This window comes from Penicillium oxalicum, chromosome IV (genome assembly GCF_001723175.1).
Source record: "Penicillium oxalicum strain HP7-1 chromosome IV, whole genome shotgun sequence".
Lineage (NCBI taxonomy): Eukaryota > Fungi > Ascomycota > Eurotiomycetes > Eurotiales > Aspergillaceae > Penicillium > Penicillium oxalicum.
In genome coordinates this window covers 2,815,583-2,827,687 of record NC_064653.1, presented here as the reverse complement: position 1 = coordinate 2,827,687, position 12,105 = coordinate 2,815,583, and the positions used below count along the sequence as shown (strand labels likewise).

General features: G+C 51.2%; 4 protein-coding genes across 4 annotated transcripts; 3 read left to right on the top strand and 1 right to left on the bottom strand.

The window, feature by feature from the left end:
• Window positions 1-557: 557 nt before the first annotated feature.
• On the top strand, window positions 558-1,405 carry POX_d05764 (Vacuolar protein sorting-associated protein 29; the record flags this gene model as incomplete). Its single annotated transcript, XM_050114602.1, has 4 exons — window positions 558-614; window positions 708-722; window positions 806-1,219; window positions 1,283-1,405. The coding sequence occupies 4 exons, from the start codon at window positions 558-560 to the stop codon at window positions 1,403-1,405; spliced, it is 609 nt and encodes a 202-aa protein (XP_049969553.1).
• Window positions 1,406-2,228: 823 nt separating this feature from the next.
• POX_d05763 (Polyadenylate-binding protein 2) lies at window positions 2,229-3,051 on the top strand (the record flags this gene model as incomplete). The annotated part of the gene is made up of 4 exons (XM_050114601.1): window positions 2,229-2,297; window positions 2,406-2,662; window positions 2,738-2,825; window positions 2,908-3,051. 4 exons carry the CDS (start codon window positions 2,229-2,231, stop codon window positions 3,049-3,051), a joined length of 558 nt encoding a protein of 185 aa, XP_049969552.1.
• A 2,212-nt stretch (window positions 3,052-5,263) lies between these two features.
• Window positions 5,264-8,409, top strand: POX_d05762 (putative E3 ubiquitin-protein ligase hulA; the record flags this gene model as incomplete). The annotated part of the gene is made up of 8 exons (XM_050114600.1): window positions 5,264-5,283; window positions 5,397-5,419; window positions 5,524-5,562; window positions 5,659-5,764; window positions 5,908-6,041; window positions 6,127-7,345; window positions 7,416-7,709; window positions 7,776-8,409. The coding sequence occupies 8 exons, from the start codon at window positions 5,264-5,266 to the stop codon at window positions 8,407-8,409; spliced, it is 2,469 nt and encodes an 822-aa protein (XP_049969551.1).
• Window positions 8,410-10,064: 1,655 nt separating this feature from the next.
• On the bottom strand, window positions 10,065-11,618 carry POX_d05761 (uncharacterized protein; the record flags this gene model as incomplete). The annotated part of the gene is made up of 2 exons (XM_050114599.1): window positions 10,065-10,488; window positions 10,636-11,618. The coding sequence occupies 2 exons, from the start codon at window positions 11,616-11,618 to the stop codon at window positions 10,065-10,067; spliced, it is 1,407 nt and encodes a 468-aa protein (XP_049969550.1).
• Window positions 11,619-12,105: the final 487 nt, after the last annotated feature.

Genomic DNA, 12,105 nt, shown 5'->3' with positions numbered 1-12,105 from the left:
GGTAGCTTCGAGACCTCATCATGGTGGCCTCCGCACACTCCATGGAACGGCCACGGCCAGCTCCGAGGGGGACACCCTGATTGCAGGAGGGAGAGGGGAATATGCAAGTAATCATCATCATCATCATCAACAAAATTTGGCCACAGTGATGGGCCAATGGCAAAAAAGGGCTGATTCTGCATCTGGTCAAAACGATTGAGACATCTTTCATTGGGGGGTTGACCTTCAGACGACCGTCGCTGACCTACAGTTGCAGCAGCGCAACAGTCAAACATGACCGCCAAGCTCATGACCGGAGCCTCCAGCGCCCCATACGTGATTCACGCTACGCCGACTAGGGATATGACTTAGGGCTTAGGGCTTGTAGGAGCTCGTGGCTTCCCCGCGAAGCTTCCGCCTGGGTGATCGCCGCGCCTGATGTCGCCGACTCGCCGACTCGCCGCGCGCCCGCCTGCTTGGATCGACCATATCTCAATCCTCTCTCAATCGCGCTTGAACATTATCTGAGTGCTGGTATTGCTGCGGCTTTGTTCCCCCACATCTCACATCAACCCAGCATGACTGCCCGTCTGGTGCTGGTCATCGGTGACCTGTTTATCCCGGACCGAGCTCCCGTAGGTCCATCAGCCTGTGTCGACAAGCCGAGGCGGCCCATGAGGCATCAGGGCTTCTCGGGAAGTGAGCGCTAACAACACTCTCCTTTATAGGATCTCCCTGCCAAGGTACGTGTAGTGCAGCGATCTCGTGATCCCCATCTGGAGTTCACCTCGGGCAGATCAAGGCTCATCGTTATCGTATCTTCTAGTTTCGCAAACTCTTGACGCCCGGAAAGATTGGCCAGATTCTCTGCTTGGGCAACCTGACCGATCGCGAGACCTATGACTTCCTTCGCCAAGTAGCGCCTGACCTGCAAATGGTCAGAGGCGACTACGATGTCGACTCCCCCAACTTGCCTCTCTCCAAAGTCGTTAATCACGGCAGCCTGCGCATCGGCTTCACGCATGGGCATACGATCATTCCTCCCGGCGATGCAGATGCTTTGCTGATAGCCGCCCGTCAGATGGATGTTGACATCCTACTCTGGGGCGGGACACATCGCTTCGAGGCCTTTGAAATGGAGGGTCGCTTTTTCGTGAACCCGGGCAGCGCCACGGGTGCCATGAGCTCCGGGTACTGGCCGGATGGCGAGGAACCGACGCCCAGCTTCTGTCTGATGGATGTAAGTCAGGTCTTCTCCGCGAGTAGAAATCCTCTGAATCAACCCTCTGACAACTAGAAACAGATCCAAGGCGATGTCTTGGTGCTCTACGTGTATCAGCTCAAGACCGATGCGAATGGCGTGGAGAATGTTTCCGTCGAAAAGGTCTCATACCGTAAAAATCATGCCCCCGCGCCCGTGTCTTAATCTTTGCGCGCAGACGATTCCCATTTTCATTTCCCGTCTTATCTGTTTTTCCCTGATGTATATAATCTCCACCATCCCCCTACGCGCTCTTCTTAACTTCGTTATCCCAAATAGCATGCCAAAGCCCTTTGGGTGAGTTTTCCTTTGCAGATACCTTCAATGGATGGAATCAGAGTGTCTGGTCTCCCTTTTGTTTGTCTCTCCTGATTTCTTGGTCTCACTTCCCAAGCCATGCGCTGAAAGAACGAGAAATCTCGCACTGGCTTTCAATTACATTCGTAATCAATGACATGATTCTACAAGTAATGGGAGCTCCTTTGCAGGCTACCATTTCTATTCAGCGTGGGTGGTTCTTGGAAAATAGACATCATACAACCAGAATTTTCCACATTTGAGATTTCATGCACGTTCATTGAAGAGTCAGGCTGAGATGAGCAGGGTTGAAACTTAGGCTGTTGCTGCATGGATTAAGTTGCCATGCCCGATACAATCGGGTGACCTGGAATCCACTAGTCCCAAAGCGGAACTCGTTCAAGTCCCGAATTCACCGCGAGGCTTCCCATCTGGCTCCGCCCCGCAAAGATCTTTATTGACGGGCTCTCCTTTGTGCTGTGACAATCCTTTGTTAACACAAGGCAAGCACAACCCCATACTCGCTTGCAGACCGCATCCCTCGTACTGCTTCAGTATCTACCGGTTCACCGAGCCCGCCTCTTCAAAAAGTGCCGACGGCTGCTCTCACCTCCGAGACGCTTTTCTGCTCCCCAGCTCCCTTCGCATCTTCTTCTCCACCCATCTCTCATATCCCACGACCGCTTCAACAATGTCTGCCGAAAACCCAGAATTGAAGGAGGAGCAGCTTCCCCCTCGTGATGAGGGATTGGACGATGAGGTAAGTTGGCGGTCTCGTGGAGGATGCGGCCTCGCGACGCGGCTCTGTCTTCGGACTGATAGTGCGATCATTGCCACTGGGGCTAACCTTGATTGCTCTTACCCGTAGGAAGAGATCGCCGCCATGAAGCGACGTGTCGCCGAGATGGAATCCGAGGCAGCCAAATTGCGTGACATGCAAGAGACGCTGGAACAGCAAGCCGAGGGTCTGCAAGAGAACAAGGAAGATATCGACGCGCGGAGTATATTCGTCGGCAATGTCGATTACGGTGCTTCGCCCGAGGAGATCCAGGCACACTTCCAGAGCTGCGGGTCGATCAATCGGGTGACTATTCTCTTGGACAAGTTTACAGGTCAACCAAAGGGGTACGTAACTGTTCTGGACCCAATGCACCGTCCGGATACGTTGCGGAGTTATGAAAGCTGACATGAATTATATAGATACGCGTACGTGGAGTTTGCGGAGCCCAGCCTGGTCGCCCAAGCCTTGGTCCTGAACGAGAGTGTCTTCCGTGGCCGAAACCTGAAGGTGAGATTGACTGGTCGCTGCGATCATATTTCAACCTTGCACCGAAGCGAAGCTGACCAATAATTTGTTCGCGCGTTCACAGGTCACTCCTAAGCGCACCAATCTCCCCGGCATGACTCGTGGTCGTGGACGAGGCGGATTCCGCGGTGGCCGCGGGCGTGGTGGTTTCCGAGGCAGCTACCGGGGTGGGTATCGCGGACGCGGTCGTGGCTTTGCGCCATACTAAGCGTGGCGGTTGAGCTCCCACGCAACCCTACTGAGAATGTTCTGTGTTTTCTCGCAACCTAATCCCGTTCTTTCCGGTCTGCCTTCGACGCAACAATAAAGTTGCAAAAGAGAACCGAGGTTCAAGGCTCGGTCACTCCTGCACACGAACAACCCGGCGGCAAATTGACTTCTTTAGATTTTCTCAATGCTGCACTTTTCCGCACACCCGAGACAAGGAGACGGTTCTCTCTATTCATCGAGGTCCACACTCGATGTTTTCGTCGCGTGCGTATTTTGTGGACTTGCGGACTTGTGGGCCAAGCAAATGTATAATAAGCGCCTGACGCACCAAGCGCGGATGGCATTTTATGAATCAGCGTCGATGGGCCAATTCTTCCATCATGTGCCGCTTCATTCCCTTATTCAAAGTGTAGTACAATAGCGTGTCATTTGAAAGTAAGTCGAAGTGACAGGTTGAGAGCTGGTGAATTTACATCGGATTAACTTGTGCTCTCGTGGAACAATAACAATAACCATGGGGATTCGTACTTGTGAATTGCAGGCAGTTTCAACAAGTGCCCATGAGATTGGAAGTGTTGAATGAGCAGTAGGTACTTGGATGCTACGTCAACTCGTATAGTACTATTAGGTGTCCGCAGTCGATCCCTGCCAGGGCTTCTTGTAGCCTCTTGAGACTAACCAGTTGACGAGGGTCGAGCGTCGTTTGGACCAACGCCCGGCTTCGAATGGGGCGCCTACTTCTTGGCCCTATTCGCTCCATTCAGCCCCCAAAGCGACCAAGATTACTCGACAAGTCACTAATCAAAAAGTGAATCCTGTTGCCTGGGGGCTCAGACTAGCGTTCATCTTTCTAAAAGATCAGACCCTCTTCTTGATATGCTCATTCGAAAAAGAAAATGGGCCGTGAGGCCACGATGGCCATGGCTCTTCAACGAAATTGTATTGTTCATATATTACCATATCCTTATCAATCATCCATTTTGCCACCCTTTGGGCCTTCCGTCTTTTCCTGCAAGCATGCCGCCGAGCCGTCCACTACTTCATGCAGGAAAGCGGAAAACCAAAGGCGGAGAGAAGAGTTTGTACGCCTAGAATACATGTTTATGAAATTCCAGATTGGTACATGGTCTTTGACAGTCCACCAGCATTCCCATCTTCCTATTGTTCTGCAAGACCTCTTTTTCTTCTGCTCTAAAGGCAGAGGGATCCACCTGACTCGCTCCGACCTTGACTGAGCCGCGAGAACCCGGTCGACCATAGCTTGCAACCACAGGGACGACAATCTTGTTCTTCACAAGGGCAAACTCTCTGAGCTGGCGAGTCAGGACAGATCTGTGTAGAATGGATTTTTTTTCCTTGGGTGATTGCCCACACTGGTCGAACAACCTGTGCGAAAAGGAGAGAAAGCGCCAACTTCTCGCCGTGCTTGCGGATGAGGCTGTATGCGCCATCCCATCTGGAGAGTAGCACCTTTCCTCTTTATGAAATCAGCGATGAGAGGTCTGTAGAGACTTTTGGTGGCTGTGATGGTAGACCAGGCGGGAACTGGATGGACTGTGGCTGAGTCGAGACTCGACGTGATCTACCTTATTGCTCGGGATGGACTGGTCCACACCGTGATGATGTCCACTCCGTCATAACTCCTGGATCGATTCACCTTGAAGCTCCTGAAAAGAGACGCGAACCCAAAGGTCCCACTAGACCTGCGGTCCTTGCTGGGTTCCAATAAAAGAACATTCAGGAGTGTACCAGCGAGGTAATAATTCCAAGACCGGATTTCATAGTCGTTACGTAGGCGGAGTACTTGGGGAAGATTGATCCCACTATAACAGTACATTACCGTAATTACAGAGACCTTCTCCCGCGTAGAGGTCACTTTGTCTATGGCAGTTCAATCATACCTAAACCGGCGCTTACACAGCCTTGGACAGGTCGACACTAGTTTCGCCCGCCTTTCCCCTTCTCCTCCTCCGACCTTCATCGATCATCATCACCGCCCACGCCTCTTCTCTTCTCCCCTCTCTCGCGCCTGCCTGGAGAACCACCGGATTTCTGTTCATTCCTTTTCCCCCCAGACCGACTCGACCGTGCGACTCCCTCGCCTTTCTTTCCTCGGTTGTGGATGTGTGTTCCACAACACTTGGCTTGGGCTTGATTGATCGGCCTTTTGCACCGGACGGCTTGCTTGTGAAGCAACCTGGGCAATCACCATGGCTTCTAATCTGCCTGCGTACGTTTTCTCTCGTGGATTTCCCCTGCTTCACCCACGCGTACCTCTCAGTATAAACTTTCTATTCTAAATGATCCCTCCCACGTGCTCAGTGCTAACATTTTGCTTTCCAGTCAGCCAAATATCCGTCTCACGAGTAAGATTACCTGATTCTCTTCCGTCGTGCATCCCAGCGCGGGACGTTGCGGGGCTGGCGGCCCTCGACCTCACCATACTGACAATGTCCACCATTCACCATAGTCATCGCAGCAGACGGACTCTACCGACGTGATGTTTTCCGTAAGTCGTGGCACTCCTTCGACAGCTTCAGTTTCCCCCCTCTCCAGGCGCAAAGGCGGGGTTCAACGCTGACACTTTGTCCGTTCACCTTTCCAGGTTTCCCGGACCCCTTCGCTGTGGCCACCGTGGGCGGCGAACAAACCCATACCACCTCTGTGATTAAGAAAACCCTGAACCCATACTGGAACGAGGCATTTGACTTGTACGTGTGCGCCCGAAACTCCGAGCTCAAAACTACGCAGTCCCTCTTTCTCCGTCTTCTTTTTTTTTCTGGTTTTTTTTCTTCTTTTATTCTCGATTGGTATTTGGAGAAACTTGCTGATAGGAGTTTCCTTTTTTTTTCAGGCGTGTCAACGAAGACAGCATCCTCGCGATTCAAATTTTCGATCAAAAGAAGTTCAAGAAGAAGGATCAAGGGTTCCTTGGCGTGATTAACGTGCGAATCGGAGATGTGATCGATCTTCAGATGGGAGGGGATGGTAAGTCGGGGAGCTTCCTTTTAATTGACTGTATCGCGCCATACAATGACACCATCATTTTACTGATCGATCTCCGTCACTGTAGAGATGCTCACCAGGGACCTCAAAAAATCCAACGACAATCTTGTCGTGCACGGAAAGCTCATCATCAACTTGTCGACCAACCTCGCCGCCGCATCTCAACCAACCGGCCCCCAGCGTCAGCAAGCGCAGTCTTCTACATCCAGCGGTCTCGTACCCCAAGTTGTGGCTTCGCCGACACCACAAGCTGCCAATTCGGCCGCCGCCTCGAGCGCGTCACTCAACAATCGTGCTTCAACGAGTCACCCTCCGCCAGGAGCTCCGAATGGGTCCGCCCCACCCGGCGCCAACGTGCCGTCCCGCGCCAATTTGAGCTCCTTTGAGGACAGCCAAGGTCGACTTCCTGCTGGCTGGGAACGTCGAGAGGACAACCTGGGTCGAACCTACTATGTGGACCACAATACCCGCACCACGACATGGTCGAGACCATCGGCAAACTACAATGAGCACACCCAGCGTAGCCAGCGGGAGGCGAACATGCAGCTCGAGCGCCGCGCCCACCAAAGCCGAATGCTTCCCGAAGATCGTACCGGTGCCAACTCCCCGAATTTGACCGACAGTCAGCAGCCCACTACACCTCCATCGGGATCGGCTGCTGGGCCCTCCACTGCTGCCGCAGCGACTGCCGGTGGTGCTGGCTCACATGCCAATGCTGTTTCTATGATGGCAACCGGAGTGACCACGGCCGGCACGGGAGAACTTCCTCCTGGATGGGAACAAAGGCATACGCCAGAAGGCCGGGCTTACTTTGTAGATCACAACACACGCACAACCACATGGGTTGATCCTCGCCGACAGCAGTACATTCGAACCTACGGGCAGAATCAGAACCAGGGGGGCAATAACGCAACCTTCCAGCAACAACCTGTCTCCCAATTGGGCCCTCTGCCCAGTGGGTGGGAAATGCGTCTCACGCATACTGCGCGTGTGTACTTCGTCGATCATAATACCAAGACCACCACATGGGACGACCCTCGCCTGCCTTCCTCATTGGACCAGGGCGTGCCACAATACAAGCGTGACTTCCGTCGCAAGCTGATCTATTTCCGATCTCAGCCTGCACTTCGCATCATGTCTGGCCAATGCCACGTCAAGGTGCGCCGCAACAATATTTTCGAAGATTCCTACTCGGAAATTATGCGCCAGAGTGCGTCCGATCTTAAGAAGCGTTTGATGATCAAGTTTGACGGTGAAGATGGTCTCGATTATGGCGGTCTCTCTCGGTATGTTCCTGACTTGTGTCTTGTTCTCACTTGTTTTGACCTTGGAAAACAACCGCTAATGTGCCTCAAGTGAATTCTTCTTCCTCCTCTCACATGAAATGTTCAACCCTTTCTATTGTCTATTCGAATACTCTGCACACGACAACTACACCTTGCAAATCAACCCTCATTCCGGCGTCAACCCCGAGCACCTCAATTACTTCAAGTTCATTGGACGTGTGGTCGGTCTTGCCATCTTCCACCGTCGCTTCCTGGACTCGTTCTTCATTGGTGCATTCTACAAGATGATGCTGCGAAAGAAGGTCTCCCTGCAGGATATGGAAGGTGTCGATGAGGACTTGCACCGAAATCTGGCTTGGACTTTGTAAGTCACCATTTGTCTATGAAAACTGACGGCTGGGTTGTTCAAACGCTGATTGTTTCGATGTAGGGATAATGACATTGAAGGAATCATCGAACTCACCTTTTCCGTGGATGATGAGAAGTTCGGCGAGCGAACCACTGTTGATTTGATCCCTGGTGGTCGGGACATCCCCGTCACCAATGAGAACAAGGCGCAGTATATTGAGTTGGTGACGGAGTGGAAGATTATGAAGCGAGTTGAGGAGCAGTTCAACGCTTTTATGGTCGGTTTCAATGAATTGATCCCTGCCGACCTCGTCAACGTCTTTGACGAGCGAGAACTCGAGCTGCTCATTGGTGGTATCGCCGACATCGATGTCGATGATTGGAAGAAGCACACCGATTACCGCGGTTACCAGGAGCAGGACGAAGTGATCCAGAACTTCTGGAAGGTTGTGCGCACTTGGGATGCGGAACAAAAGTCACGTCTCCTGCAATTCACAACCGGTACTTCGCGTATCCCGGTCAACGGGTTCAAGGATCTGCAGGGCTCGGATGGCCCTCGACGATTCACTATTGAAAAGTCGGGCGATCCTGCTGCTCTGCCCAAATCACACACGTGCTTCAACCGTCTCGATCTGCCTCCCTATAAGACCTATGAGGCACTGGAGCACAAGATGTCTATCGCTGTGGAGGAGACGCTCGGATTTGGACAGGAATAAAGAGATACCCCCCCCGCTTGCACTATTCCTGGCCTATTTTATTTTCTTGCAATGCAGATATTCTATTCATCTCTCGCCCCCGTCTTTCTGGTACCTGTCCCACCTAAATCTCGTAAAGAGGCCATGACCAGTCCCCGCTTGAACCCACCTTCGATCATTTTTCCAATCCCTCTCCCCTTGCTTGCCTTGTCCGCCATCTCCGATCTTCTGGAGAGGGTTGTCGCTGAATTTAAAACCGTCGGGATGCACTCGCTTAACTCTCATTTCTAATCTCCCGTCATATCTGTGTTTTGACGGCAGATTCATCTGTCCCCGGCGTTCATATCATGTTCTACATCTATCCTCGGTCGGCTGTGTATTTTTGCTCATGAATGCTTATCATTTTCTTCATAAAATTTCTTGACAAGTCATCCTACCGGCGACACGCGTGATTGTACCACCCGGACGAACGCACCTGAGCCGCTTCAACTACTACTGCTCCTCTTATGGAGAGTGTTTCACGTCATTGATGGTGGCCCATTTGTATTGATTTGACCAAATGTTCCAAAGTTCCCTGTCGCCTTCTGTGCAGGTTAAATTATTTGCTGTGCATTTTATCTTGCGGTTGTTGTCTTTGTCTGACTCTTTGCTGCTTCCTCCATATGTATAGCTTTAGACAGTAGGTCCTCGTCCAGTCGCGAGAAGGTGATCTCGGGCGATTCTGGTGTTTATTTATCATTGAAATTGCCTTGTTCAGGTTTTTGATCATTGTTGTTCTCGTTTCGTTCTTGAGGAAAAGCCTTTCAAAGCGTATTTACCTGTTTGGTGTCAATATGATGGGTGCGGTGCAAGTAGAAAGATTCTGTCTGCTTAGTTTGTAGATGTTCTATTGGAAAGAATGTAGACAGGTATGGACCTTCGCGACCACGCCTGCTATGAGACGTATCAATGCAACAAGTTGAATGTAGTGCCCGACACCTACCGGGCCGTGGACTCAGTACCTATACCCAGGTAACTATATTAGACTTCCTACTGTACAATTCCAGTCCAGGCTTACACAGTTGCATACAGAATCTTCTCCATTAACCATTTGCACCGGTCTCCCAGCCGGAATCAGAAGTTGAGTAATTAGATGGCAAATCAGGATTTGCGGGTGTTTTTTCCCCCACCTTGCTCTCCCGGTTTAAACAGACAGTGCCAGGTGCTACATATGTATATGGATCCGGGTATGTGCGTGCTCACTTTGTAAGCATGTAAGTAGTCAAGGTGCAGGATCGTCGACAGCCTTGCCTGAGGTAAGCAAAGCCTAATCAAAACATGTATGTAGGTACTATGTGTATTGCAGAGTACTTCAATGTATAATGCTAGTATCCCCTTAGAGACTGATGAGCATGGAAAAGCTTTGATGAATGTGATTGAACATTAGCACTACAAAGAAATAATAATAAAAAAAGAAACATTAAAAATCAAATCATATTTGGCAATAGGGCATCACTATGATAAGTGCTAAAACTTGCTACTAAGGCCAATGATGATACCTAGATGATAGAATGAGAAGAAATTCGAAAAGCAACCCCCCTGGCAAAATCTGCCCAATCCCAGCTCCACATAACCGGGAGATGGATCAACTATCACCATTGAGGGGAAAAAAACAGAACAAAAAAACAGAATCCGTCCTACAGCTCCTCCTCCTCTTCTTCTTGCTCATCAATCGATAACCCTTCAATCTCCAGAACCGCCTTGCAAGTATTGCACACCATCATGTGGCAGACTTGGCAGTCAAAGGTCTGGCGCGGCACATTCGAGCAAATTGCGCATCGGAAGAGGCCAATGTTTCTGACGGTCCATTTAGCATGGCGATGGTTCTCACACCGTGGGCGGTGAATGGCCAGTGCACCTGGGACACTAAATGGTTGATTCCAGGGCAGAGCTGACGAGGATGAGGGAGTGACGAAGGGTGGACGAGGGGGCGCATCGATATCGGTTGGGAAGAATTGTCCAAAGGGCCAGGTTGGGGCTTGGACATTGGATCGGTACCAGTTTTGGCAGTCGCAGGTTTTCCATTTGCGGCCGCATTTGTAGCAGAAGGTGTGGCCACATCTGGGAAGGGGTTGTGAGATTGTTAGCTTTTTTTTTTTTACTTGTTAGATGAGTGACCAGGAAGGGGAGGAAGGGGAGGAAGGGACGGTGCAGCGTGCGTCGTGTCTATACATTTGGCTTTGAGTAGACGGGGAGAGGCTGACGTACCGGCAGAGAACCTCGTTACATCCATATCGAAGCTCGACGACGGTCTGGCAGTGGTAGCAGCGTCGCCACTCGTTCTGTTCGGCGAGATCAATCACACTCTGCTGGGCATTGTCGACGGGACAGTCACGGCCAGGGTGAGCCAACGCTCTACAAGGGACGTGGGTCTGCTTCTGGCAGCTCGAGCAGGTCCCCAGATCATTCATGATAGAAGCTGAACGAATAAACTGGGAGCATTTGGGATCGGCACAGTAAATGCGAGGGCTTGCGTTGAACTCCTCCGTACGAATATCGTACTCTTGAAACTCGCTTCCAGTGAGCACTTTGCGGACGGTCTCCTGGCGAAATTCAGTACCGCAGCAGCGAGGAGGGAATTGGCTTTCATTGCGCGCCGCTCGCAAGAACAGTTGGCGCAGACAATCGGTACAGAACGTGTGTTCACAGAGGCTGATGTAACACGGAGCCGAAATTTTCTCGAAGCAGCATGAGCATTCATTCTTGCGCTGAGAGAAGGCGAGCGAATTCGCTCCACGCTCCGTTTGGCCTTCGAGAGCTGCTACAGTCTCACGGAGAGATCTCATTGAATTTCTCACCACGGCGGGGACGGCATGGTCCTCTCTCTCTTCTTCATTGGGAACTGCTTCAAGATTGGGCCGGTTTGAAGGCGATGGTAGACCCCAATCGAAGGGGACAGAAAATGCCGAAGAAGCCTCGCGTGGCGTCTCATTGAGACGAGGCACCTCGGACCGCTGGAGAGATGAAGATTGGCCAGAAGGGAAAGGTGTCCGAATGTGAGCTGTCATAGTTGGGGTTTGTCGATAGAAACCTCCGTCAACTTCGATAAACCGGTTCATTCGAGCAACTAGCCTTTCCAGATGAGCCGTTCGTGCCTCAATCATAGCCTGTCGATACTCGAGATTTGACGTTTGGCTGACGTCCGGAGGAGCCGCTGGAGATTCAGTTCTCTCGTCTTCCTTACGTGTCATAGTGTATGACCTTATTCGAAGTCTGAAGACTAGAGCCTCGGTTGTTAGAGAGGAGAGATCAAGGAAGAGTGGCGGTTTGAAGCTTCGAGCTGAATGAGGCAGAATTGAAGGGAGTTAGAAGAGGAGAAACAGTAGGTAATATGACAGAAAAACAGATATGGGCTGGTCACAGTCCGGTCAGATGATAATTGATGGCTCGGAATCTGGAAGGCTCTCGTGCGAGAATGAAGAACAGTACGTTTGATGAGCGTGGGTCGTCTCCTGAGGATCAAGTGAAGCGCCTTTTTTAGGATGAAGCAGTCACAAACAATCACGATCCACGGACTTTGGGGATACCGCACTACGTGCACTGTTTGTTCTGCACTCTTGCATTCACATTACGCGCATAATCGCTATGATGGGGATGAAATTGGAAGATTCCAGAGTCTCGTCCCATTCACAGCTGACGAGAAGAATATTGTCTAGAGGCCTTGATATCTTCAATGAG